This window comes from Pungitius pungitius, chromosome 9 (assembly GCF_949316345.1).
Source record: "Pungitius pungitius chromosome 9, fPunPun2.1, whole genome shotgun sequence".
NCBI lineage: Eukaryota > Metazoa > Chordata > Actinopteri > Perciformes > Gasterosteidae > Pungitius > Pungitius pungitius.
This window is the reverse complement of record NC_084908.1, coordinates 10,229,525-10,256,204: the sequence shown is the minus strand read 5'-3', so window position 1 is coordinate 10,256,204 and position 26,680 is coordinate 10,229,525. Positions and strand designations below refer to the sequence as shown.

Below are 26,680 nucleotides of genomic sequence, written 5' to 3'. Positions count from 1 at the left end.
TCTTCCTCAAAGGCAGTTTAAGTTAACAAGGTGTTACAGTGCGGTTTGACAAGTGCACTGCAGCATCAGCCGTAAAACCACCGCCTACAGAAACCTAAATACTTACATAAGGAGAAGAGAGTCGCGTTCAGGGGAACTTTGGGTTTGGAAAGTTAGCGTCTGGAGCAGCAGGCGGGGACGAGGTACTCCAAGAAACGAACAGTCCAAATGACCCCCGTCAAACTTGGAGCCTTACCATTTAAACTGCGCACGGTTGGGCGAGGGTGGAGCTGCACGAGCTGGACCGCGTCCAGCGTCGGAAAGCATCCACCAGCGGAGCAGGAGGAGGCAGTGGACATGCGCACTGCGCACCCCCGCAGGAAGGATGTGAATATGGGGGGGGGGGGGGGGGGAATCTTGCTGAAAACACACACAAGTCAACGTAATCCAAGGGGGAGACGTCGTGCATGCTTTCTCCTCGCCGACATTATGTTTGTCTGTGTGTTTACATGTAAGGTGCATCTTATACTTCTACCTCACCCATTTGCTAGATCATTTCCAGATTAAATTAGTATGAGTGAACTAACTTTAATTGCTGCCTACATACGATTGCATCAATAATAATCACCTATTAATAAAACATAATAATTATATCTGGATACTTTTTGTACACTTTGTACTACAGTTAGCTCTGATAACATTTTCAAATTATACCAGTTAATAGTGGGAGAAGGGCAGGTTACTAGTTACTTTAACAATGGTTCCGTTCATGCAGGTGCATTTCAACCATAAGGATCCAAACCCAGAAGAACAAGAAAAAAGAAAGTACAATTTAAAAAAAATAAGCCGATTTAAAGTGCTACAATTGGTTTTGTGTCTGAAGTCTGAAGAGCTATGTCTTTAGTTTGCGGCGCAACACACACCTGTGACGTGTCAAGGGTCTTTTGGGAAAAAAGGTCTAACGAGACCTTTCTTTCTCACATAGATGAAATGCTTCAATTTTCCATGCTCAGTTAAAACTCAATCAAATCATTAATATTAGTTAGTTTTTGCTGTCTGGAACATAAAGTGAAAATCATCTCAGGGTAAATAATGGATTTTAAAAAAGGCATCACAATGACGTGATGGAAACACAACAACTAAAACACAGTGGCCGCAAGCTCCCTGTATATACATTATGTAATCCGTTCCCACTCCTCATAAGGCAAGCTGTCACCAGCACAGGAATCCCCTTCACTGTAACCACTCCAGAGAGGTCCCCCTCCGTAAAATAACTCATAATTTACCAGATGAATGTGTGTACATCCCACGCACATTGCATTCCACTATCACAAACAGCTCCACCTCCCTCCTTCCCGGTCCTCTTGCATCCCTCCCGTTTCCAGCTTCTTTCAAATGGAACTTCCTATATAAGGACACCGATCTATTTGATCCAATAAATCAAGCTGCTGGTTAGCCTCGGCGGGCCTGTTGTATGCCAGACGCACAGTACCGTGCTGGTGGTGTGTGCATGTGTTTGTTGTGTGTGTGTGTGTGTGTCTGTGTGTGTGTGTGTGTGTGTGTGTGTGTGTGTGTGTGTGTGTGTGTGTGTGTGTGTGTGTGTGTGTGTGTGAGAAAGTGACAGACGACAAAAGCAACATTGAGGACCGCCGACTCCCTCTGTCCAACATCAAGGAGGCGGGGTGGCGTTAACGAAGGGGAGAGACAGGGCGGGAGACAAGGGAGAGGGAGGGATGATGAACGAGGCGAGGAGGAGGAGGAGGAAGGAGGAAGGAGGCAGACAAAGCAGCAGATACACTGAACAGAGAGGTTGCAGTCTGTGCCATATAAGGACAGTGGGGTCTGTATGGAATCTCGGCAGCTTTCTGTGGAGCTTTCAGAGTCTAGCAGAGGCGAGCGCCCCGAGCCCAGTGACTAAATATGGTCCAGCAGCAACAGCATTGTTCAAACAAACAAAGTTGTTTCTTTACCTGTGACATCTTTAATGGCTCATCAATTCTTTCCGTCTAAGGGGGGGGGACAATATGGTGTGTATTTCTCTTGTTGTCAGTATGACTCTCCTACCTCTCAAGTCCACACGATCATTAGGTCATGCCTGCTGTCGGAAAAAAAGGTCCCTTTGAAATGTTTCTTTCATGTGATATGCAGACGAATTGAAGACCGAAAGTGGGGGCTCTGTGTGATGAAAAAAATTGTCCGACTTTGCCCAGAATATTTATCCTCTCCCGGGTGTCTGAGACAAAGAATAGTCTCGTCCCTGAGAGCAACGTGTAAACCCATGAGGAGGATGAAGAGGACATGGATAAAAAGTCTGGCTGAAGAATTAACTCGGCAGTGAATCAAAATTAGACGCCGATGAATAAATCCAAATGAAATATTAATTGTATCTGTTCTGCTGGAGTCACATGACTATCTAAACTCACACCCAGTCAAAATGGTAACAGTTGACAGCGTACGTGTGGACTGTGTGGTAGAATAAATACATAATACAAGCAACATGAGATCTCTTAGATAGTGTTTAAGGTTTTTTTCTTCACCTTCATGTCCATAGATGGCCGTGTATTGGAAAGAAAATATGTTTATGGATACGTTTGACCCTTGTGGAATGCAGTTGATTTCTAATTTGAGCCCACCGGCAAACATCAGTCCACTCTGCTGCATTCAAAAGACTAGTGCATTCAATAGTATTTATACAGCGGTCTCTCTTACACACCACTGACTTATACAGCAGTGGGGAAATGCTACCTATTATGGGGCAACCTGCCAATTGAACAATCGTGTGCCATTGTTCAACTTCCTCCGCTTATATAGCCATTTTCAAGGGAGCATTGATACGCAGTGCGCCTCAGGGCAACAAGCCTTTAAGGGCAAATACATGTTTGCTCCCAGGGAGGAATATTAAATCAAGCGGCTGTGACTCCATTCTCAGCATACATATGCACTCAACTCATTGTTTCTAATTGGACTAAGAAGAAATAAATGATGACAGTGTCACAAGTTAAGTGAGCATTGCATCTTAGCTGATGATAAATTGTTACGTTACTCTGCAGCCAGAAACTCACGCTTACCAGAGGCAACGGTTAATTCAGTGCACTGTACACACAGTGCTGCGTGTTTTGACCTTATTCTGTCAACGAACTGAGAGCTATGATCTCATCCATTAAACGCACTACAATGTGGACTGAGACATGCAAAAAGTGTACTGCAAAATACTAAAAACATTGTAGACTTCTACAAAGTTGCCGGCTTCAGTGATGAGGTTTGGAAATGGAAGGCTCAGTGCTTTTAGTCGTGTGCGATAAGGGCATCAAGTTCCCATAAATGGTGAGGAAGGAAGTGAGATGCAGATATTATTGGCTTGTTGCGGGAGACCAGGCAGATATGGTGGTGCTCCTTTATCGAATGTACTTTTGTTTATGTATCTTTTATGAGCTGCTGAGGGGAGGTCATGACGACTTTCACAGCCCCAGCCGCTACGCTGCGGACAGCGAAGCAGAAGACGTGGACCAGCAGATGTGCAGCTGCATACGACTATCTGCAGGATTTTCTATGTATCACAACTTAAACATGTGGATCATCAAATTTATGAGCCAAAGAAGAAAAACATCTTAATGAGGTTTCTGAGCATTTCAGACTTGGCAACTCACTGTGACACAGTGAGTTCCACAGTGTCAAGACACTGACAGAAAAGGAGCTTATTGTGAATTTACAAACCTTGCGGGTGCTGTTCAAATACAGTTCTGATTACAAGCAACACAGAGCTTAAAATTATATCTTCAATTTGTGTAATTAACAGTATGTATGTTGTAAAACCTCACCACTAAGGCGGTCACAGTACCTTGTTTTTACATACATTGTTATACGAGAGGGATGAACAGATGGAGGCTGATGCTTCTGCAATCACCATTTTTTTAGGTGAGGCTGCCACCATGTGGTCGAGAAATATGTTTTGCAAATGTTTCGATTTAATGAAACAAACCAACAAACTATAAAACATTTAATATTTGACAACTAAAAGAGAATATGAGAGTATAAAAATATGTCAAACAACTTCTTTTTTTTAACAATGGGGAAAATGCAAAAAGTGGATTAAATGCAGTAACACCATGACTGGTGCCATACCTATTGATACAGCCAGATAATTAAAGCTAAACAAAAAAGCCATTTGGGAAAACCTTGCTGCATGAATCAACTTGCTTTGCATTCATATCTGCCCAGTTGATGCAGTCCATGCTGCGAGAATACAGTGAAAAACTATTGACCAAGAACATTGCGTCACTCGAAGAGTGGGCCAAGGCATCGTTTAGTCCATCCCGTGACGTTCATCAACTTTTAAGCATCCAGGCCAGGTCCAGTGTTGCCGGCAAGAGTAGCAGCCGGCAGGGAGCCCCCCCGCAGAAACACCTTCCCACCTGGATCCCCGCTGCTCACAAAGTGGCACATCAGGCCATAGAGGAGAGGTCTGGAAATAAAATGTGAAGACATTTAACTTGCAGCTGTATTTCTGTTGTCTTATGCGCACACTATGTGAATGACACAAAAACAAAGATATCTATGTAGTAAACACAATTTATTTAAAGGGAGTGGAGGAAACAAAAGATGTCCAGGGCCTGGATAAAACCCAGGTAAATTTGGTCACATTGGTATACTCTCATCATCTGTGCTTAGCTTTCCAAAGCGATGGTGGAGACATTATTATTAAAATAGAGAAAACCATGAGTACTGCACTTTGAGTTGGAACATGTGTGTTTGAACATTTAGTGTTAGAAGACATTAGAACAGCTGACCGCACACCACTTACACCGACTTGGAGCTCGCATCCTCTGTGACATTCAGCTCATTCGCCAAGAACTGTCGGTCCAAGGGAACATCAGGCTGGCCCGATTCTAGGAAAACACATACAACAGGTAAGTAACTGCGTAATGGTGAAGCCGAGGACACCTTGCTAACAATGTGCCAGTCATACACCCCCCCCCCCCCACACACACACCTGCAGTGAGCACCGATGCGGTGTACCGGTACTTGTTGAACTCCAGGTACTCTCGGATGAGCTCGTTGATGAGCAGGTTTTCGTGGGACAGCGGGGGGCGGGCTTCCCGCTGGTCATCCAGGGCGCTGAACACCTCCGCCCGGATACGAGCCTTCAGCTGGCCCAGCACGCCACGCGACTCCAGCGTGTCCCTCACGGCTGACACGTGTGGGTATTATAGGATTAGAAGGAGGAAAAAAAAGAAGACGAGAGAGGTTGGGTCTGATAGTTGCGGTCACTTTTTGCGAAATTAATGCGCGCTGAAACTAATAAAAAGAAAATACAAACTCGTCGCGTGAGTTTCAATATCGTAACCGAAGCATTAGCAACTGGCCTTCAAATCGGTATAAAATCAAATTATTTTTGATTTTCCAAAAACGTGTTCCTACTAATGTCTTGTGCCGAAGCAGACGCAACGTTAAGCCCGGCTAGAGGACAACGCTGCGGGGCTCAACGTCAGCGGCGAGCTGAAAACCAAGAACTGCGTGGCACATGGCTATCATTCACATAGGCCGAACTTACATCAAGGCTTTACCAGTTTGGTGTAACTTCATGTCACTTTCAGGTGACCAATAGAGGACACGAGCTTCTCTATAGCTTTTACAATTGTTGGAATTTTAAACTGAGATCGATTCAACCAACGGCGTCGTATTTTTAGTTTAACGTCAGCTGACCAGAGCTACCAACGGGTTAACTAACACGTAATCCGTCGTTTATCTGTTACAGTTTGGTTTGAGAATATATAAATATCTTGGGACAAATGAAAGCGAGCGCTTACCACACTTGAGCTCGGTGATGGTCGCCATTGCAACAAGTGTAAACACACAACTGACTGCTGGGGTTCACAACGCTTCTGCCCTCTAGCGGCGTGGTTGGGTCATTGCGACTAAATGAGACCCAAAACACCACGTGCAATCGCTCCAAAGAATCCGTGTTATAAAAAGTATTATTATTGGGATTTAAAAAACATTTATGCCCTTAAAAATGAGCGTTGGCGCAGTTTTTTTGCATGATGAAGTAAATCACATCCAGTTCTATCAAAATATGGTCATTCATAATCATGTATCCTCATTAGGAGGGGTATGTAGATCTAATCATTTACTGTATATGAACAAAAGCAAACTATAATAAACCTCTATTTTTGCTATTTTTATCGATATTTTCCCTGGACACTAATTTGCAAAGAGTAGTAAAGTAATGGTAAAGACATTTTATTATTCAGCATGATGTTTGGAACAAGACATTACATGTACATTAACGCTAAAAGTAAAAAAAATAACAAGCTTGTTATGAAAAGTATAAATATAATACAATCCCAAATCTTAAGGATGCTTAATACATTTTGTCATTTAATATAAATACAATTCCTTACAATATATTGTCTAAACCAGTAAGACAAAAACAGTGAATGCCTCTTCTCTTTAAAAAAGTTCATTGGGTTCTTTCATTGAAATTGAGACCAAAGGTCGATGTGGACTATTTACAGTCTGTGATGTCAGCACCATAAGAATAATACAGGTTTTTTTCCTTCTCTACACATGGCCTGAGTTGTGTGGTGGAGGCAGAGTGGCAATCATGCAGAGATTCATCACCATTGTTTTGAAAGGGCATTCTCTTCATTCGTGGTGGTTTTCACTACCAGCGTCACTTTGAATCTGACCAGCAAGGTCTCTATTGACTTTTTTTATGTGTTTACTTTGACAGAAATAAACAACAGCCACAAAATAGTTGGACAATTGCTTATGTCTTGGCTCACTTCAATGTTTTCCACTTTTCCCTGACATATAAAAAAGTCCACATTGACTGCTTCCAGCTCAGATTTTTGAAGGTTAATGTGGCAGAGTATTTCCTGTCAAGAAGATGACATAGAATTGTATCAGTTTACAATTACAAAATTGTCTCTTTCTTGGTATACAAGGCTAAAAAAGTAATTAAAAAACAAGTAAACATCATTGTTTTAGCCTGAGACAACATAGAAATACATCACGTGCCTTAAACCACTTACATAACTGTAAAAACAACCTAACTCCCAAGAGAACTAAAAATCCTTTAGATTTGTGACTAAGTCTTTTTTTTAGCTCTGGACTAAAACACAATATTTAAAGCTTTATCAACAGTCTACCGTAGATTTCTTCTAAATGATCCTTATCTGAGAAAAATAATGTCTTCAGAACAGACTCTGTGTTGAAAACCAACATTTAGGGACTTCATCAGCAGCTGCTTTTCAGATTCATTAACAATGCCCTCATGGAGCTTTGAGCTGCCGCAAAGTTTGGAATTGCACAACTGTATCTGTGCTGTAGAGCCACACAAATAAGATGCCACAACTGAACACCTGGACACCGGCTTCCTGGTGCAAAGCCCAATGAAACATTACAGCAGACCAGCTTCCCGGCACATTCGGTAGAACTGTCCGCGCTGTGCAATGAGGTGGGCTGGAGTGTCCATCTCTGAAATGTGTCCTCTGTCCATGACGATCACTCTGTGAAGTGGAAAAAAAGTGTATGGTGTTTTTTTTCTTCTTAGATTTATTTATCACACCTCAATTAAAGCAGTAGGTTTTTCTGTTGTTACCAATTCACTATTTGGTATTTCACGTGGACCACTTAGTAGATTTTATTGTACCTGGTGTAGTCCATGATAGTGTTGAGGCGGTGAGCAACAGTCAGGACCGTGCAGTCTTCAAACTGCGTTCGAATCGTGGACTGGATGAGCGTGTCTGTCTCCAGGTCAACAGCAGCAGTCGCCTCGTCCAAAACCAGGATCTTGGTTTTTCTCAGCAAGGCCCTTGCCAAGCACACTAGCTGGCGCTGACCCAGACTACGCAGACAGAGGAGAGGGATAGAAGAACATATCAGATTTGAGCCTGTATCTACCATGAAACTTGTGCAGATATACCTACAAATAAGTATTTTTATTGACTAAAAATGGGCAGCGGTTTATATACATTACAAAGAGTCATATCTGTTCACCTTAGGTTTTCCCCTCCTTCTGAGCATTCATGGTTGAGTTTGTCTGGCAGATTAGAGACAAAATTTTGAAGGTGAGCGAGCTCCAGAGACCTCCACACCTCCTCGTCTGTGTAGGTATCAAAGGGGTCAAGGTTCATTCGGAGGGAGCCTGAGAACAGCACGGGGTCCTGAGAGAGGACGGCAGAAGTTATTCATCACCTAACGGTCTGGACCGGTAACACACTTCTTACATTTTAGAGTGGCTTATTCTCCATTGAATACGGATTGAAGCTACTACAGTTCATGTGATGAAAGCCAAGGCTTAAATTCTGTAGTTACTACTCTCGCACCTGAGGAATGATAGTAATGCGTGATCTGAGGTCATGGAGTCCGATGTCGGCGAGGTCGACGCCATCTATTAAGATCTTTCCCTTTGCGGCCTCTAAGATCCTGAAGATTCCCAGGGCTAGTGAGGACTTCCCTGCCCCTGTCCGGCCAACAATTCCAACCTAAAAAAAATAGCTTTTAGTCAGAATGTATATACAACATCATTCAAGAAATGATTCAGACGGGTAAAAAAATGATTTCATCACAAAAGATTTCTCACCCTCTCTCTTTCGTGAACTTTTAAGGTGATGCCCTTCAGAGCCAACTCAAGGCCTTTACGGTACTGCAGCCCATAGCCCTGGAACTCAATGGTACCTCTCTGGGGCCAGTCCTGGGGCAAGGAGCTGCCTTCAATACTCCAACTCGCCTGAATTAGACAACAAGGAAGGGTCAGTAGGGAACAAAAAACCTCTGTTTTTTCAGTGTTGGATTTTGTGTTTTGAGCTGTGTTATGTTTTTGTGGGTGTGGTGGGAACACTTACCTCTTTAGCAGTATCAGCATATTCGTTGACTCTCTCCACCGAAACAATGTTGTTTTCCACGTCAGTCCAGGATCTCACAATCCAACTCAGGATTCCAGTCACCTGCAAAATATCCAACAGACTGAGGTTTACTTTAAATCTTATACGTTCTTGTTTCGACAAGTGCATTTGATGATTGAGCAAGGCAATGCATTTATATTCCACTTTCTCCGCTTTAAGCTCCAATTGCAAACCCACAGTGACGTGTGGTGTGGCAAGTCGGCTGCCTTTGTTCGTAATGAGTCGGGTATTGGGAAACCTCCAGAACTGTGAGAATGCGTGTGAGCGTGTCTGTAGACAGAGCCTCTTACCTGGAGGGAGTGTGACACAGCCAAACCAACTATGCCTGGGCTCAGGGTGCCTTTTCCCATCACAGAGAGAATGGCAGCAGCTAAGACCACACCATTACCAACAAACTCCAGATTGACTGCCAGCCACCTGTGGATGTAATATTGATTTAGTTGTTGGCAGGCGACTACCAAAATGTGTCCTTAATACTTAAGCCAAAAGTCCTTTTGTGTAACCATGCCTGAATCATCCCTCAACCTCATGAATTTTAGCTGAGTGAGCAGAAATGAAATGAGAGCACATTATAATCATCACATCATCTCACCGGGTGGCCACAAATCTAGGGAAGTAGGAGGTCTGATTGAAGTCCACCCTCGTATTAGTCTGCAGGATGAACCTGGACTGCTCGCCAAAGGCACGGATCACGCTGGCGCCCTGCACCGTCTCGTTGAAGTGCGTGTAGATGGGCGAGCGGCTCACAGCTTCCAGCCTCCGCAGCTGACAGGATGTGGCAACGTAGAAGCTCTGTAGACGCAAAAGTGGAAAAATAAAACACACGTTTAATGAGTGAAAACAAGAGGGAGCAGCGAGGGCTTTCCCATAATTCATAGTGAATGTGTGTAACATTCATGTCAGCACGTGGGCGAACAAAACACAAGTGAACGGCAAAATCAGCAGGGTTGGTTTTGGAGCTTTCCAAAGATACCCTTTAATGGAAGCCAGCTCCTGCTGAGCCACCTGTGACATGCGGTGAGTTTAAATGTTGGTGGAAAAATGTACCTGGACGAAGGCGTAAAGGAAAGCCAGAGGCAGGATGACCACGGCTGCAAAGGGCATCGCCAGCAGCACAATGATGCAGACCTCCATGAGTTTGAAGACGTAGCTCAGCATCATCTTCAAGCCATCTGGGACCATGCAGTCGATGGCATCGATCTCTTTGGAAAAGCGGTTGAGAAGGTTGCCGCTGGGCGTGCACTCAAAAAAAGACATTGGGGAGTGCAGCACGTTGATCAGCAGGTCCGCGTGCAGATGGCGAGAGGCGATGATGCCGCAGATGGAGATGGCGACTGTCGTACCAAAGATGGCGATACCTTAAGAGAGATCACATCAGAGTCAAACATCAACAAACCATGGTTGACTCTTCATTGGTTTGAGCTCCGACCAGTGCTCTCGAACTGACCTTGCACAAAGCCAAGCGCACCGAACACGATCAGTTTCATGTCTGTGTCGGTCTGGGTGCCGTTGACGATCGGGTCGTCAGCCCACACGCTCAGCCAGTAGTTGTAGGCCAATGAGGCGCCCTGCTGAAAAGCGTACAGGAAGACGATGGGAATGATCATGGCCAAGCCGATGGTCTTGAAGTACTTCTTGTACATCGCCAACCGCACCTGATAGAAGAACAGAAGGATAGTAGAACAACACGACAAATCTAAAAAAATCAGATGATGATTGTATCAACTATTTCATGTGTAATCTAATAATAATTCATTTTTAGCCAGGGCCTAATTTCAGAAGTCTAAAGCAATGTTCAGACTTACCCTTCCAGTGCAGGCCTTGTCAGTCTCAGTGAGCTTGCCTATGTCCTCTGCTACCGGTTCCTGGTCTGTTTCAGACACGGGCTCCATGTTCTGCAGGTTTGTATTTGTGGTGTCACCCCTGCACGATGAGGAGAAGCCCGAGGTCATGCTTGGGATGCCAAACATCTTATTCACAAATCTGCAGTTTACATGTTTGTTTACACACCCAATGAGCTGCTCCTGGGACAGGTCTCTGGAGAATGGCATAAAGTCCACCATGCTGAGACGAGCATTGGACATCCTGGAACCAGCTTCAAGAAAGGGACATTTTGGGGTTTATAATCTGGATTTTTCATCATTCATTTTTATTACATAGAAGTTCTCCTTTCTGCACAGACTGAATTTGATTTTCACAGTCGTTTCTCACCTCTCTGTATGGCACTCTCTTTTCGCTCTGCATTGGCAAAGGTGTGAATGAAGTCAGCGAACGCGCCATGGCGGCTTAGGAGCTCCTGATAGGAGCCGCTCTCTGTGATTTCTCCGTCTCCTAAGACGAGGATGAGGTCAGCCTGTGGCAGGAAGCTCATCCCATGGGTCACTAGGATGCGGGTCTGTTGAGAAAGCCACACAAGTAAGTAAACTAGCATGTAAGCACAACCCTGTACTTAATATGGGCTTTTATCCAAACAAAAGTGTCAGCAAAATGGTGGTTTCCGTATTGTGATGAACTGCAGCGCATGCCACATAAGTGGTTCAAGAAATTGTAAGACCATGTTTTTGCCCCTTGCAGCTAAAACGCACTTTGGTTATGTTGCATGTATTACCTTGTCTCTAAGGACTCCTTTTGGTCCAATGACTTTGTCAAAGATGTGTTGGCCAACATGTGCATCGACAGCGGACAGAGGATCATCCATGAGGTAAACATCCGCCTTTCTGTAGACAGCCCTGGCCAGGCTCACCCTCTGCTTCTGCCCGCCTGAGAGGTTCAATCCCTGCAGGGACACATTGATTCAAAGGTTTAGTTAAACTCAAGGGATTAAGGGAAATAATTATTCTATTCTCCATTTCAAAACCTTTTCTCCAATTTCGGTAGCATCTCCAGCAGGTAGGATTTCGAGGTCGGGCAGCAGTGCACAGGCTTCCAGCACTCTGTGGTACCATGTCTGTAGTTTCTCACGGCCGAATAAGATGTTGTCTTGGACTGTGGCATTCTGGATCCAGGCCTGCTGGGGTACATACGCTACCGAGCCCTGGGAGGACACACGTCAATAGACGGGCCGTCAGTATTAATGAAATAAAACTCACTACAAAGAACTTTCTTGTGAAACACTCAATACCTTCACAGTGACACTGCCACTTCTTTTCTCTGTTTCGCCGAGCATGGCGGACAACAAGGAGGACTTTCCACTGCCCACATGACCGACCACAGCGACGAGGGAACCTCGTGGCACATGGATACTGATCCTGTCAAAAAAGAAACATTTTTCTTGTGTTAGTTTCTTCGTTTTTATTTTAGAGTAGATTACATTTCATTATTTTTCATAACACGTACCTTTTCAGACATGGAGGGCCCTCAGCAGACCAGCTAAAATTGCCGTTATCTATCACCACGTCTTCCCCATCTTAACAAGAAAGAAATGTAGAGTTAAGTGAGGAAAACCTGCAATAAACGCTGAAGACATGTTCTTTCAAACAATCCTTCAAAACAAAAATCCCCCTTGAAGTTTCAGCCTGGGCGTAATTACAAGTGAATTAGCTTAATCATACAAATTACAGAGCTGTTGCCTTTTCACAAGCTGTCCAAGGAAGTGTTGACAGATTACACACAGAGAACTGCAGGGCTTCTCTATTTTCTTTCTCTATGAATCATAGGTCTGAATTCATGCTGTGATTTACATTCAACCACTAAGTGGTAACATCCTATCATTAAGCTGTCTAGCAGTTAGCCATGGACGCAGAAAGTGACAGCGCATATGATCCATACAAGGCTTTTGGTGCTCCACAGATATAATAACAACATCATCTTACGGGCTGTTCACATTGATGAGGACAGCGTATGATTTAAGGGAGTACAGGGACCGGATTGTGGGGTTTGGTGAACCGTGCAGAATAATAACATATTCTTTTAATGCTAAAGTTGATACATGGGTGGGGCTCTCACCAGAACTCAATGGAGCCTTTGAGACATTGTCTCCTCTCAGCTCCTCTGAGCACAGGTATTTTCCCAGACGTCTCAGTGAAACCATGGCCTGAAACAGTAAGGCGGTTAGTTAACAGAGCACATGGGATCTTTACAATATACCTTATCATGCACCATATTGATATTACAATACAACCTACCTGCATAGTTGTGCTTATAGCAAATGGGAGCTGACTGAGTGGGGTTTTCAGAATGTTGATCAGCGCCATTGAGACAAAAACTTTCTGTGCATCAAGGACGTTCCTGTCATCAAGCGTCACGTAGACTCCAAACATGGAGAAGGCAATCTTCGGGAAAAATAGAGGAATTATTACATACACAGGGAAGACTGTGTTGTGGAGGACCTTTAAAGACACAATTTACAGGCTAAGGCTGGTGTTATTATACATTTCTCCAATCGTCAAAGTATTACACGAAAGACCAAAACATTCATTCTTTGTTAGACTTGCAGTGTCTCGAATTACATGCACCCTTTTTATTGAAAGCTATTTTTGTTTGCTATTACCAGGAAAGAAGAAGAGTTGAAGGATGCGATGGAGATGGAATAAAGGATCTGAGACTTCTTCAGGGCTTTGAGCTCCTTTTCTCTGTGTCCCAAAACCTTCTCCAGGAAGGCCTTCTCCCAGGCATAAAACTTCAAGATCTTTATTCCACTCAGGATCTCATTCATCAGTCGGATTCGTCCGTCCATGAACTTCATTTGCACTTCCTGTTGACCAGATGTGAGCGTTTTTTTCCTTTTTGTGAAGACAATTAAACTATCCGAAGATGTCGCACACTAGAGAGACATTACCACATCAAAGCAAATACATGCATTTGGGAACATGGGTTGGTCTGCACTCATCACAACGGTAGTAAATTGTTAAACTCAGTAAGTATTGCTTGTTACATTTTAGTGATTTTTATACAAGTAAACAACAAAGGGCCTAGAATGTGGTCACTGCATTCAAGACTAAGTTTGATTAATTTGCCATCTGAATTTATAGAACTGTCTCTTGTTTTTCCAAAGAAATGAAAAATGGCACCCGCCTATTACCCACCCTTTTCTTTCATTGTCTTTCAAGCTCGTTATATGGGATATACATCAAAAGGACAAGTGAGAATGTAGCATCCAAGCCAAAACACCCATGTGGCTCTTCAGCCACTATCTAAACCAGCTGTGGCATCCCTGACCCAACATGCCAGATGTCAGAAACAAAATATGTGCACATTCCTGTTACTGCTTTTACCTGAAGCTTGCTTCTTTTCTTTGCTATGAATCCGTTGAGGGGGAAAATGAGAATGACAGTGGCGATTCCTGCCAAAGCTGATGGCCCGAGATGCTAAATTTAACAAAGATTCAAACAAGTGTTAAGTTCAGTGAAAATGCAGTCGTGCATGAATGAGGGGGAGTGTGAATATATTTGGACATACCTGCCAGAGGAAGAAGAGACAGAGAGAAATTTCAATAGGAGCCAGCCAGACGGCGTTGAAGTACACCACAAAGTCCATGAGCTTCTGGGTGTCCGCCGAAACCAGATTCACAATCTCGCCCACAGTGCAGGTCCTTCTGGCAGAGCTGTTTATCACCAAAGACTGGAGTGACAACAAAAGATACAAGACATTTTAGCCTTCAGTTGTGCAATATAGAATTACAGCCTCTAAAAGATTTTGGACGATTATTCATTTTAGATAAAAACTGTTAATCTTGCTAGATTTTCCTGTCTGGAAGGAGAGACCGCTGTTGTTTTTTTGCCGTCTAAAACATAATATGTGTGGTGTCTGGAGGTTAGCGGCTACATTTCCGTGGATGCAAAGTTACACACCTTCCGGTAAACCAAGCCCATCACCGCTGTCTTCACCCTCATTCCCACTGTGAAGCATGTGTACATGTACTGATGGTTGAAGAGGGACTGAAGGCACGACAGCAGGAACATCAGAGCGGCGTAGAAGTAGCCTTTCCACAGCGGAGCATCTTCATCCCTCATGAAATCCAGGAGAAGACTGGGGAGGAGGAAGTTAATACTTAATCAGGATGTTCAGTTTTTACATGCATGTTAGTCCAATTAAAAACTCTGTTCCTCTGTCTGGTTTTCCCTGGAGTGCAGTGAGTGAAACCAATGAAAGTGAGTTTTTACCCTGTTTATAACCCTTCTTATTTTTAAAATCAATGTGGTATTATGTGATCGCACTTGGCCAGCGCTTCCCTTCTTGTGGTACAACAGCATTTCTGCCGTTTAGAGGCTCCTCTCCCTCCAGGCCTGTCCTCCTCACTGGAGAACACAGGAGCTGTGGTCTCGTCTACTTTATCTGCTCACAGCTCCATGACCGTAATTAACACTTGCACTGATTCTGTGGTGTGCATCAACAACAACATTCCAGTCTGGCTACTGGGATTGAGCGGCGGGTGGCGGGTCAGGCATAACCTGTTTTCATTGCTGCCAGCTTCTGCACAAATCATTGAAAAACAGGACATTGCAGGTGATATCTTACCTGTTGACCAAGGATTTGTTTCTACACAAAAGTATATCCATATATGTAGACCGTAGCATCTGCCTAACCAATGATTATTTAAATAATACCAGGAAAATATAATCTCCTCTGCCTCAATCCCTAAATTGGACAATTATCGCCCCCCCAAATCCCAATAAAACCTATTTTTACTCTCGACTGCAGTCAATCAAGGTAATTTCAGTCTGAGCTGAGGTTTTGAAATATTGGCTGCAGCTTTCCTTAATACAGTGATCGCAATGCCGTATGGTTTGTGGTACTCCAAACACAGAGAAGCAGGCAAAGCGATTTTTGAAAAACATATTTTTTCCAAATATAATGACAACTTTCTTTTGAGTCATTTCATTTTAAACTTCATGTACTTCAATTCAATAATCTTCATGCAGAATGGGCAGAAGAAAAAACACATTTGTGGCGTTATTCATGGTGCTCTTTGGAGGGGTAAACTCTGTGGAAGTGTAAACGAAATAAACCTGAGCTTTGTGGTACTGGGTCGAGAAACACGTCAATCTTTACAAATATTGAACAAATCCCGAAGAAGCATTTCATTTGAATTCATTTATTATCAGAGTAAGGTTACAATCAAATCTTCCTGGTTCTTACCTGAGCACCTGGGGGATGGCGAACATGAAGGCATCGTGGAATATAATATACAGGGTACCGGTCAGAAAGTAGGGGCCGAACTTGCGTGCCATCGTCCTGAGCAGGAAAAAGCCGGAGCTCTGCTCCTTCTGCAGCTTCCTGAGGAGCTGGGCCTGGTCTGGTAATCTGCTCCCCAGCGCCACACCCGATGCTAAGGCCTTCTCCTGCCTGCACAGCACAAGAGAACAAACGCAGTTACAGACAATCCATCTGTGTCAGAGATGCCCCAGCATGATGCTGCGCCTTTCTAGTATTTAATGTGAAACAGATTGTTGAGTAAAAGTCATTATTCACTGACATTATGGTGATCTGTCTGCTCAAGAGACTACTTTTGGTCCAAAATGCTTCGGGTGATGAGACATCCCAAATTCCAATTGCAGTATACACGCATGTCTTGTACTCAATTGACAGTCGCTTAACTTAACTTTTACTAAGTCCAATACCAAATTGCTGGGGTCATCACACCCAAATTGTCAAAAGTTCTCACTTTTGAACTTTGGCACATTCATCTGTCCAGTCCCCCTCCAGCTCAGATATTATCTTGCGTGATGTGTCTTCCTCCCTCAGGGTCCACAAGTCCTCTGCTTCCAGCGGGGTGCGATATCCTTTCACAACAAGTCTTGGGAGGAGGATTTGCACACATAGTCGTCAAGAAAACACACATAATATTGTGGCTCGGACTAGGCCAAAAAATGAAGGGTTTTGGAAGAACCATCTTACCCAGTGAACCACCAGAAGAGAATCTTTGACAGAAAAGAGGCGTCCTTCAAGGGACAGGGATTCTGCAACAGATTAAAGACTACACTCAATGTTGTTTTCGTAGTGAAACTCTTGACGGCCTTTGAGACACGCACAGCTTCACAGTAGTGTGTTTATGTATGCTAACGTGTGTACAGTCCATTGAGGTCACAAACTCCCACAAGACAGAATAAATCGAGTTCTACGTTATGGGCAGCAGAGGATTTAGCAGATGGTCCAGCTCGGACGACTGAATGGAAATGTCTATTCACTAACTGTCCAACGAGATGACACAGACACGCACACACAAAGTCTCTCCCGCAGTCTCTCCACCTTGCCACCCCGGGGTGTTTACTCACTTCATTACCAGCGGTCTTGCTCTTACTTCCTGTGACTAACTCTACCCAGAGGGTAGGGAGCAGAGGAGGAGAAGGTGGAGGACAAGTAGGACACATCAAAAAGTGACCAATGGGTGTGTCCACCACGCCAGACTGCGGTTTCTTCCCCCTGAGCCTCTTCAATACCAGCCAAGGGCTTCTTAGGGACTATTTTGACTTCATCACTGGGGAAATGTTACATCACATGTCTTTTTGATTGATTACCAATTAATTTTCATGAACCTGTCAGCTGTCTGGAATCCACTTGCTATTTGGAGCTTGTGTGTCATCAGGTTCATATTTCTTGGGATGGTGAGATATGTATTGAGTAAGGCCTATGCTGTTGTGTTGTAACAGCAGCAGTCCAGATGTTGTCCAACGCTGAAGTGAATGAGCCGTGGTGATGGTATGCAGAAGAGCAACCACAAACCCACAGTCACTCACACACAGACACACATTAACACTAGGAAGCCAAAGTGGTGTAGTGAGAGCGGAAGGAAGGAGGTGAGTGAATCACACTGTTTCCTCCAAACGGGAAAACATCTTGACAACAAAAGTTGAAAACCACAACATAGTTGCTCTAACGTTTCCTTTCCTAAGTAACACGTAGGTGTGGATGTTCTTGACGGATGTGGGATGCGTTCTCCTGCACATACCTTTTCCAAGACCTTTTTTCCCTCTGGGGGCTTGTCAGCAAAACAACACAGGAAGAGCTGGGCCAATTGTATTGTGAAGTAGGAGAAGAAGGCGAAGTACCGTACAATGTCTGAGGCAATGCCCTGTGGAATAAGAGGGCACAGATTAAGGATGCTGCTACAGGGCCTAAATTATTTCTGTTTATTTGTGTTAAACCATTCCAGACAGGTGGTTTAAGTTAGACTTATATTTCAAGAAAGGACACATTTAATTGGCTTTATGGCCGAGGACATTTCAAATAAAAACAACGTTGCTTTTAAATCAAGACGTAAGGTTTTCAACATGATCAATGTGTTTTGGCTGTTTCATCCATTTCAACATTATTATTTTTTAAATCACACAATATCCTGGAGCTGGAAATTAATACATTTCTTTTGCATGCTTACAATGTTTAGCAAACAAATCATTTACGCTGTAAGATCGCAGACACAATAAAGAGTATTTTGGACCTTCAAGCTAAACTGGAGTGAGAACCCAGACGTTAATGGTGTACTTTATATAAATGAAGTGATAGTTAAAGCTGCCTCTCAGTCACGCTTAGAGCCTGTATCTGTAAATAGAGAGATTGTGGTTGTACAAACCAGGCCGCTCACAGTCAATCGAGGGAGTAGCTGCGATATTAACCACTCAGAGACTTTTGTGAAATGTACAAGTGACTTGTTATTCTTGAAGTACTGAAATCGTGGGGTTTGGCAGATGCATTGCTTACTATTTGGTCAAGGCCACTGCCACAGCCCGTCTGTGCAATGTGCATGCAATGGGTGTGCATGAAAGTCAGATGGCAAACAGTAAAAACGTCGCTCTGAAAGTGTGGTGCTGTGCCCAGAAAGGAGATATGAAGGGGCCAAATGGATCCGGCCACACAGTGAAAAAAGGGTCAGGGTGGTCGAGGAGTGGGTGGAAAAATGTAGGTCAGGCGACTTAAAATGGGCAAGAATCAGGAGGTCAGTCAACTCAAGCCATCAACACTGCGATGTGAATTAGACACCGTCTTCATAAATATTTACAATATGTGTATTTAATGTGAGCTGACACACCAGACAAGGACACACTGCTAAACTGGGCGACAAACATGTCGTTACAAATATTTCTTACCAGAGTAAAAGTACTTCTTTACCATGTCAGATATTAATATACAATATACAACTAAACTTGTTTGGTTGCCTTCTCCAAATGGCATCGCATTATGTGCGGATGCATAGATTTCCATCTGGCTGTGTTTACAGCAGCGTAGGCCCATAAACACAGCACTGACGTTCCTCTGGTCTGACCCTGGACTGCCATGTCTCACCAGCATTTATCCAAGGGCCATCATTACTCTCCCCCCAAGCAGTGTGGGAATGTCACGCTGAGGACGATAAAACAGAAATATGGATGTGTGTTTGTTTGTGTGTTTTTATAGAAATGCAAATGCGACTGCCCTACGGCTGTGTGCACTTAAATAGAAGCTTCCCCCGTGAGGCACAGGAAGAAAAGGAAAACTTAAACACACACGGGCTTGACCAGAATTGGCAGTGCCGTCCTCCGACACTTGGTTAACGTCGGCTACCTTGGTTGAAATCCGGGGATGAAACACAAACTCCTCGCTGCGGGTATATCTCAAGCTGCGCTGCTGGAGTGGTGTGTCTAGACTATGGGTAGGAGTGGACCTGATTAGATATCCCTGCACTGTGTTTGGACACCGAGAGTTCACTGAGTTTAAATCTGACAAACACTTTATTTGGCTCCAAATCAACCCTTGTGTTCAATGTAAGACCATTTTGGAGGCATGGAATATAGACCATCATGTTGCGATGATATTATTTTATGAGATCATTTTGTTAATACTCAACATGAATTAGTACTAAAGATATACCTCATCCATGGCGAGCTGGATCTTTGCTCTTAGAGGAACCAGGGAACAGACCACAGCCAAAACCCAGAAGAGGAAGAGGAATACAGAAGAACGACAGCCTCTTATTCTTTCCAACTGGATGATGCACAAGGCCAAGATCTAAGGAGAGAGACACAGAGATATGGAGGGCCTTTATGTTGGGGTCTCACAGCACAGGAGAGCAAACAATCCCTGATTTAGACAGCACTATAATCTGTGTTTAAAAACAGCCTGGATCCACTCAACAAGAACAAGAAAACAGGATTTCAAAGTAAACTTATTTACCAAGCAACCAATTCATTATTATTTATGTAAACCTTTTCAACAGTAAAGGTTTAGTTATAGTCACTCTGATCTAATGTAGCCTATTGTGATTTGGAGAAAGAAAGTGGGATTCTGGGATTTCCTTGGCTGCAGCCACAGATGGTTTCCGGCTGACTTCTGCCTGCAAAATAAAGAATGCATGGAATGCTGCAGGCCCTGCATGAACACATTGCTTAATATTGTTATATACTATCCTATATACTGTCAAAGCAGCTTTAGGTTACTTTGAGATGAGCCACAGAAGAGTCCTGTTATAAACGACATCGGCTTTGGAATTATATATGTTTTTCACATCAACGACATTATACATTTCTCGGGGAGACGTGTACAGAATTGTGTTTTGTGAGGGTGAAGATCCTCATGTGCTCTGGTGGATACGCTGCGTTTCCATGATCTTAATGTGGTGACACACTGATTCTTTACTTTTTCACTTGTCGTGTTGATTCGTTTTCCCTGCCCACTTGATGCTAGTCTATTGAAGGAGGAATACAGAGAGACAGACATTTATAGACATACCTATGGGGAATTTAGAGTCTCCAGTCCACCTTGGACTGTTGGAGCCGAAAGCACAAATAAAGAGTGGACGAAACAGAACTGTGCTTAGAGGTGAGATTGTTTTGGCCACTTGGGAGGAAATATAAAAGCTGAAAGCAAATAATTGACTTATTATCATCCTGTGAAATTTTAATTGCAAACATGTTTACACATCCAGTCATAATGAAGCAACATTACCGTGTTTTCTCTAATTTCATCTCCAACAACTCCTGAAGGAAAATGTGTCTCTCTTGCATCTAAATGCACTGCTATGTTCTCACCAACCGCTTCTGCTGATTGATGCTGGAGATATAGTGTACAGAGGATTATTAACCTACTTTATTATAAATGGGCACAAAACCAACAGAATTAGCTGAGAGATTTTTAAAAGAATTCCAGAAGAACTGAGCAACAGTTTTAATCACTATATGAGCTTCACAGGGTCCTTTCGTCTATTGTGGATTTTAAAATATAATACAGTTATTATTTTTAAACGTTTTCTCTGGTAATGTATATGTACATCTCCCAGTTTGTCACTGAGCAGCACCAAACCCATGGTAAGAGCCGTATGTCGTAGATTGCTGGTACGTTTAGTCCTGAAGAGGTAGAGGCTGCATCAGCCACAATCCAAACCCCCGTATAAGTGGTTGACTCATGAAGCTGACCTTGGGCCGGGATCTGATGGCAAGGACCCTGCTTTCTCATGCCCTCCGTTCTAACTTTCCATATTGCTCAAAACCATCAGCCATCTGTTTGTAGCGGTCCGTGGGTGGAACTAAGTCCATCACTGAGCCCCAAATCAAAACCCTGCCTTATAATTACACGGGAAGTTTGTAGCGGGGGAGAAATGGGACCTTTATGTCACGTTTCATCAATAGTGACCACGATTTGTGAACTGTTACCAAACACGGAGCACCGAGAGCACAGTGTTCTCCTGCACTCAGGGAACGAGTGGTGGTGGATGGCTACAACCAAGGGAGTTTTATCCTTTAATAGAGATAGTCTGGCATTTACAGATTGGTGACGGGCTCGAGCAGTGGGTGTAGTAGATGTTTGCTGTCTTTCCCCTTGGCCCGATGAATTATATTCTAAAAAAAAGCCTTTTTTTTAACTATACCCCTTGAAACAAGAGACATCTTTAGTGTATTTTTACCCAAACACGTTTTGCTATTGACTCAGGAGTCTGAAAAGACCACAGGTGGGCGGGGCTGTCTAACTGGGAGACTGTGCAGTACCTGTATGAGGCTGCGGAGAGAGGAAGCCTGGTGAGTAAACAGCTCAATGCACTACAGGAAACCTCTACTGTACCGCGTTGTAAATGTCACATCATTTCTTCTCAGGACAGACAGCTTTTTAGACGTTCCACGCCATCCACGTTGTTAGCCGCACCCTTTTCTCTTTGCGCCTACTCATTACTGTAGTTACATTCATCAAATGAAAATGAGCAGGGTTGTTTTCCTCAACACGAGCCACTGAAACCATTCTCAGATTGCATACCAGCCCGTATCTTCTATAAATACAACTCTGGGGGTTATAGTTTGATTAAAGATGCTTGAAAATAAAGAAGACAAACAATATTTGTAAAGATTAAAGATCTCATCTAGACTGCGTAAATCTGCTCAGTTCTTAGATCCCAACATTTCAGTTGTTGCACTTCCTCCTCCTTAGACCTGAGCAATATCAATGTGCACTATAGATTTTGGGTATGGTCATGTTTATTTAAGACCCTGGGTTCTTATTCCAAGGTAAGTTAAATGAACGTTTGGGAGCTTTATCTTTTCTTCATTCTGCATTGCAACAAATACAGCTTTGGTCAAATAAGGGACTGGCATCACACTTCCAGTGCAACAGTCCACACCCGTAGCCTAGCCTATAAAAGACTGGAGCTTTCTGTGTAATTAGGTTTGAGTACAATTGTTTTTCATCACTGTTGTATTTGGTGTTTTATTGGTTGGAAGAGATTCTGATGAGCTTGATTTAAATTGCATGATGAGTCAACACGCTGCCACCACTGTACAACTCATGTATATGCGACCATAATAATAGAAACTATTATTGATAACTTTGGGTGGAAAAGCACTGACTGTCAACTTGGAGTTTAGGAGTGACTCGTTCTTTTTCACAGTAACCTCAGTTTCACAGTTTTTGACATATAGTCTCTCACGCAGCACATTTTTCATTGTATTGAAACTTTGCACTTACGTGGAAGTTCAACATCAACTAGTAGCTGATGTCACGACACATGTACTCTGCACACTGATGAGTGATGGTTAAATACTGACGGCGTTTACAGGGTACTGTAATATTTGCATTGCCTGCGACACCATAAATCTAACCCTGGTTGAGCATCTTTGCACCTTAGTGTCTGTTCAACATACACATACATACGCTGTATATCAAGTAAAAATATTCTGTTACCTAGAGCAACACTGGAGGGATGTCAGATGTGTGAAATGAGTTACAAGTCAGTTGCATAGCTCGATTGTTAAAGCATTTTCCATTCACACGCACAGTGTGCCTCTATAAAACTAATGGACATTATTTTTATTATAAGTCCCTCAAATGTCAGTACGATTTTTATACTTCATTAAGAATTTAAAACAGAGTATTCATATTTGCTTATCTCTAGAGACTTGTGAAATGTCTTTGAAATGGGGAGTTATTTCAATTATCTCATTACCTGTTAGCAGTTGAAATGAAATGGTGCAACAATAAACACATAATGTGCCACAATTAGGTATGTATGAAATGCACTTTTTCTGTTATATTCCACACAGTGCGTGTACTGGCTTAATGTGCAGTAGGGGAATTTATTGCAAGAAATGTAATATAAACCAGGCAACAAACTCCAATCTAAACTATTGTGGATTTCTCTTAAACTTTTATTCTCTCTAATGGCCATTAGGAGGTGACACCTCCGAGTGCAAAAGGTTTTCAAAATGTATGGAAGTCTAAGAGAACATGACTGATTCTCATTTATTTTATTGCCTTTACAAAAATTGTGAACATAAGTTTATGGCCTGGAGTTGTATAATTTTGTTTTTTCCAGTTTTAATACATTCCCAGTGGGTTATTGTCGCACTAATTAACTCCAATTCATATATTCAGTCCACGCATTCTGCAATAGCCTTGAAGAGACAAAATAGAAGGAAATAGTGTCTCTTAAGAATGCCTTTCAAGTATTTGAAGGCCGCTGTGATTTTCGAAAGGAAAGAAGTATTTCAGTTCTTCGCAGTCCATAACCTCACTGCTAGTGCCATTAAATCATACACACTGCTCCTTTAAGCCAATACATATGGTTAGATTGACCTTAATTTATGGATTCATCACTTTGCTGCATCCTCCCTTGATGCACAAATGCACAGCATTCAATGTTAAAAGAAGACCCTTTGCTTTGACGGCACCAAAAAATCTTATAATTGAAATGGATTCAGTCAGATGATTCCGTGTTTGAAGATAAATAAATGTGGTATTTACCACAGTCATGCTGCGTATGATGGGGCTGAGTAAAAAGACCATGTGCTGCTGGATCTCCTGGCGCCTCTCCAGCAGTATGTAGAAGAACTCCACAAAGCCAAAGGAGGCCAGCAGGAAGCCCAACACCTGCATGGGACACAAAAGTAACCAAAGACACAATGGAAAAACTTTGCCGTCAAATTTGAGTATATCTCTGTTCAGTTGATGTTAAGATTTATATTGAGGAAAATTAATACCATTTTGGTTTTGTGTATAAACCTTTGGACAGTAATGTGTGAAGTCTCACCATCTTGGCGGTGCAGAGGCGGGACTTTCGAATGCGTCCGCAGTCATGGCAGTAGAGGTGAAGGCAGTAGAAAGGCGCCAACAGCCACAGATAAATACATGGCACCCACACCAGCACTGTGTTCTGGAAACACTGGGTCAAGTCTGGGTTGGTTGTGTACCACGTACGATTCCAGTCCTACAACAAATAGAAAGAAATAAAGCCGTTTGGATCACGATCATACACTGAAGTCAAACTGTGAGGTTACCTCGATCATCTGACAAACGGAACAAGTCCAGTGAATTCAGACTTGAGAGCTTGGTTTTATCTGTCAGGGCAGAGCACAGTGAAACCACAGCGAGTCCTTTCCAACACTGTGTGAGTTGGAAACAACTTTCTTTTGCTAAAAAGCGGACTCAGTGTGTGGTTGTTGTTTTGTTTTTTTTACCACATCTACCAATGTGTGTTTTCTAATTTCAGTAGGACAATGTAAGCGGTCGACACATTTAAAATGTAAGGTCAGGGGTTACACTATTAATCAAACCTTTAAACAGTACACGTTTGGGATTGTGTAACAGCACCAGAAGCAAGATGGGTTTTCTTCAGCAAAACAAACAACAACGAGGAATAAGTGGCCTGTTGTAGTGTTGCTTCACTTTTTTTTTTTTACTTAACTGGCCTAATGAGGGACAGGGTGTCTGGCGGGGCTAACGAGGTTGCCCCGTGGAGACGGCACAGGAAGTGGTTTAGAGCTCCGAGCGCGGCGGAGTAGTCTGGCCCTGCTGGTAGACTCTAGCCTGGGACAAGGAAGAGGAGCCACAATTGGTGGCAGATGCGGCTTCGTTATGTAACAGCACTGAACCTGGTCAGGTGAGACGCTCTTTGGTAGTTGCTGCTCTTCTGGGAGGGCGGTGCTTCCCGAGGGGAGGGGTGCTTTGTTTAAGTTGTTTCCCACCTCTGGAGCCTCAAAAGTCAGAATCATGGCAGAATATCTGTTAAAATCAGAGGTGTCACTGTTTTGACCCATTCAGGTTTAAGAAATTCCCCCACAGCCACTGATCTACCTAATCCGTTCAAGAGATTTATCTCTCGTCGGGCAGTGTGTGGGAGGCTACTTTCACAGACCCTTCTGACTCCTGCGGTCTGTGGCAGACGATGAACAGAGCGCTTTTATGAAAGAAATTGTCAAACCCTCCTGGCACTTTCTTGTGCATTTTGTTCAGCACTAACCCTATTTCTGTGGTGGAAGTAGTTGCCACTAGCTTTGAGGAGTCTATTTTTTACCTGAATAGCACAGTGATGTGAAAGTAGTAGAGACTATTACTGTGTTGCAAATCCGCTGAATCCTCACAAACTCAGTGGCTAACCATAAGTGAAATAAACTCAATTTTGTGAGTAGATTTTAGGCCTTGATCACTCCCATGACAGTCTCACCTATAATGACTCATTTCCAGTTAGTGCAGCCTGTAAAAGTTCACATGCATTCAGAATTAAACTTCTCCTGCTGAGCTGAATTGTGACGGTTCAGTTCCCTATTCAAAAACTATAAATCCCCATCCCAGCCCTGCTGGGAAGTATTAAGCGATGACTATGTCCCAAAAGTATGTGAAAGGATGATTACTACAGTTAACATCTGAATACTTTGCAGCCAACACAGCAAATCAAACATTTTCTATGCATTGTAATTGATGTAGCGTGGCCAAAAACAAGCATCTGATTTACTGCCGCTTTCTCAACAAACTTTGATGGCCATTTGTTTTGAGGTTTTGCAAGAGCAAAAACTAACCCTATTTCTGTGGTGGAAGTAGTTGCCACTAGCTTTGAGGAGTCTATTTTTTACCTGAATAGCACAGTGATGTGAAAGTAGTAGAGACTATTACTGTGTTGCGAATCCGCTGAATCCTCACAAACTCAGTGGCTAACCATAAGTGAAATAAACTCAATTTTGTGAGTAGATTTTAGGCCTTGATCACTCCCATGACAGTCTCACCTATAATGACTCATTTCCAGTTAGTGCAGCCTGTAAAAGCTCACATGCATTCAGAATTAAACTTCTCCTGCTGAGCTGAATTGTGACGGTTCAGTTCCCTATTCAAAAACTATAAATCCCCATCCCAGCCCTGCTGGGAAGTATTAAGCGATGACTATGTCCCAAAAGTATGTGAAAGGATGATTACTACAGTTAACATCTGAATACTTTGCAGCCAACACAGCAAGTCAAACATTTTCTATGCATTGTAATTGATGTAGCGTGGCCAAAAACAAGCATCTGATTTACTGCCGCTTTCTCAACAAACTTTGATGGCCATTTGTTTTGAGGTTTTGCAAGAGCAAAAACATGGCAATAGCCATAATGAGAAACAGAGGAACAGAAGGACAAAGAAAGAGAGGA

General features: G+C 43.1%; 3 protein-coding genes across 5 annotated transcripts in view; all 3 read right to left on the bottom strand.

The window, feature by feature from the left end:
* myh11a (myosin, heavy chain 11a, smooth muscle) overlaps positions 1–298 on the bottom strand; it is a 29,812-nt gene extending 29,514 nt beyond the window's left edge. For all 3 annotated transcript variants that reach the window (XM_037471545.2, XM_037471546.2, XM_037471548.2), the window contains exon 1: positions 107–298. The gene's annotated coding sequence lies outside the window, so the exon portion shown is untranslated. The remainder of the gene's footprint in view (positions 1–106) is intronic.
* A 3,663-nt stretch (positions 299–3,961) lies between these two features.
* On the bottom strand, positions 3,962–5,918 carry cep20 (centrosomal protein 20). Its single transcript, XM_037471649.2, has 4 exons — positions 5,787–5,918; positions 4,970–5,167; positions 4,781–4,865; positions 3,962–4,441 (listed from the first exon to the last, which is right to left on the bottom strand). The coding sequence occupies exons 1-4, from the start codon at positions 5,812–5,814 to the stop codon at positions 4,312–4,314; spliced, it is 441 nt and encodes a 146-aa protein (XP_037327546.2). The 5' UTR covers positions 5,815–5,918; the 3' UTR covers positions 3,962–4,311.
* A 323-nt stretch (positions 5,919–6,241) lies between these two features.
* abcc6a (ATP-binding cassette, sub-family C (CFTR/MRP), member 6a) lies at positions 6,242–25,270 on the bottom strand. Its single transcript, XM_062564362.1, has 31 exons — positions 25,151–25,270; positions 24,310–24,486; positions 24,024–24,149; positions 19,671–19,808; positions 17,776–17,898; positions 16,725–16,786; positions 16,492–16,623; positions 15,966–16,172; positions 14,678–14,855; positions 14,286–14,447; positions 14,102–14,194; positions 13,378–13,581; positions 13,013–13,159; positions 12,834–12,921; positions 12,225–12,294; positions 12,010–12,136; positions 11,746–11,922; positions 11,497–11,664; positions 11,100–11,283; positions 10,899–10,983; positions 10,694–10,811; positions 10,336–10,543; positions 9,936–10,246; positions 9,481–9,680; positions 9,179–9,305; positions 8,829–8,930; positions 8,567–8,713; positions 8,310–8,468; positions 7,981–8,147; positions 7,634–7,828; positions 6,242–7,490 (listed from the first exon to the last, which is right to left on the bottom strand). The coding sequence occupies exons 1-31, from the start codon at positions 25,268–25,270 to the stop codon at positions 7,382–7,384; spliced, it is 4,611 nt and encodes a 1,536-aa protein (XP_062420346.1). The 3' UTR covers positions 6,242–7,381.
* Positions 25,271–26,680: the final 1,410 nt, after the last annotated feature.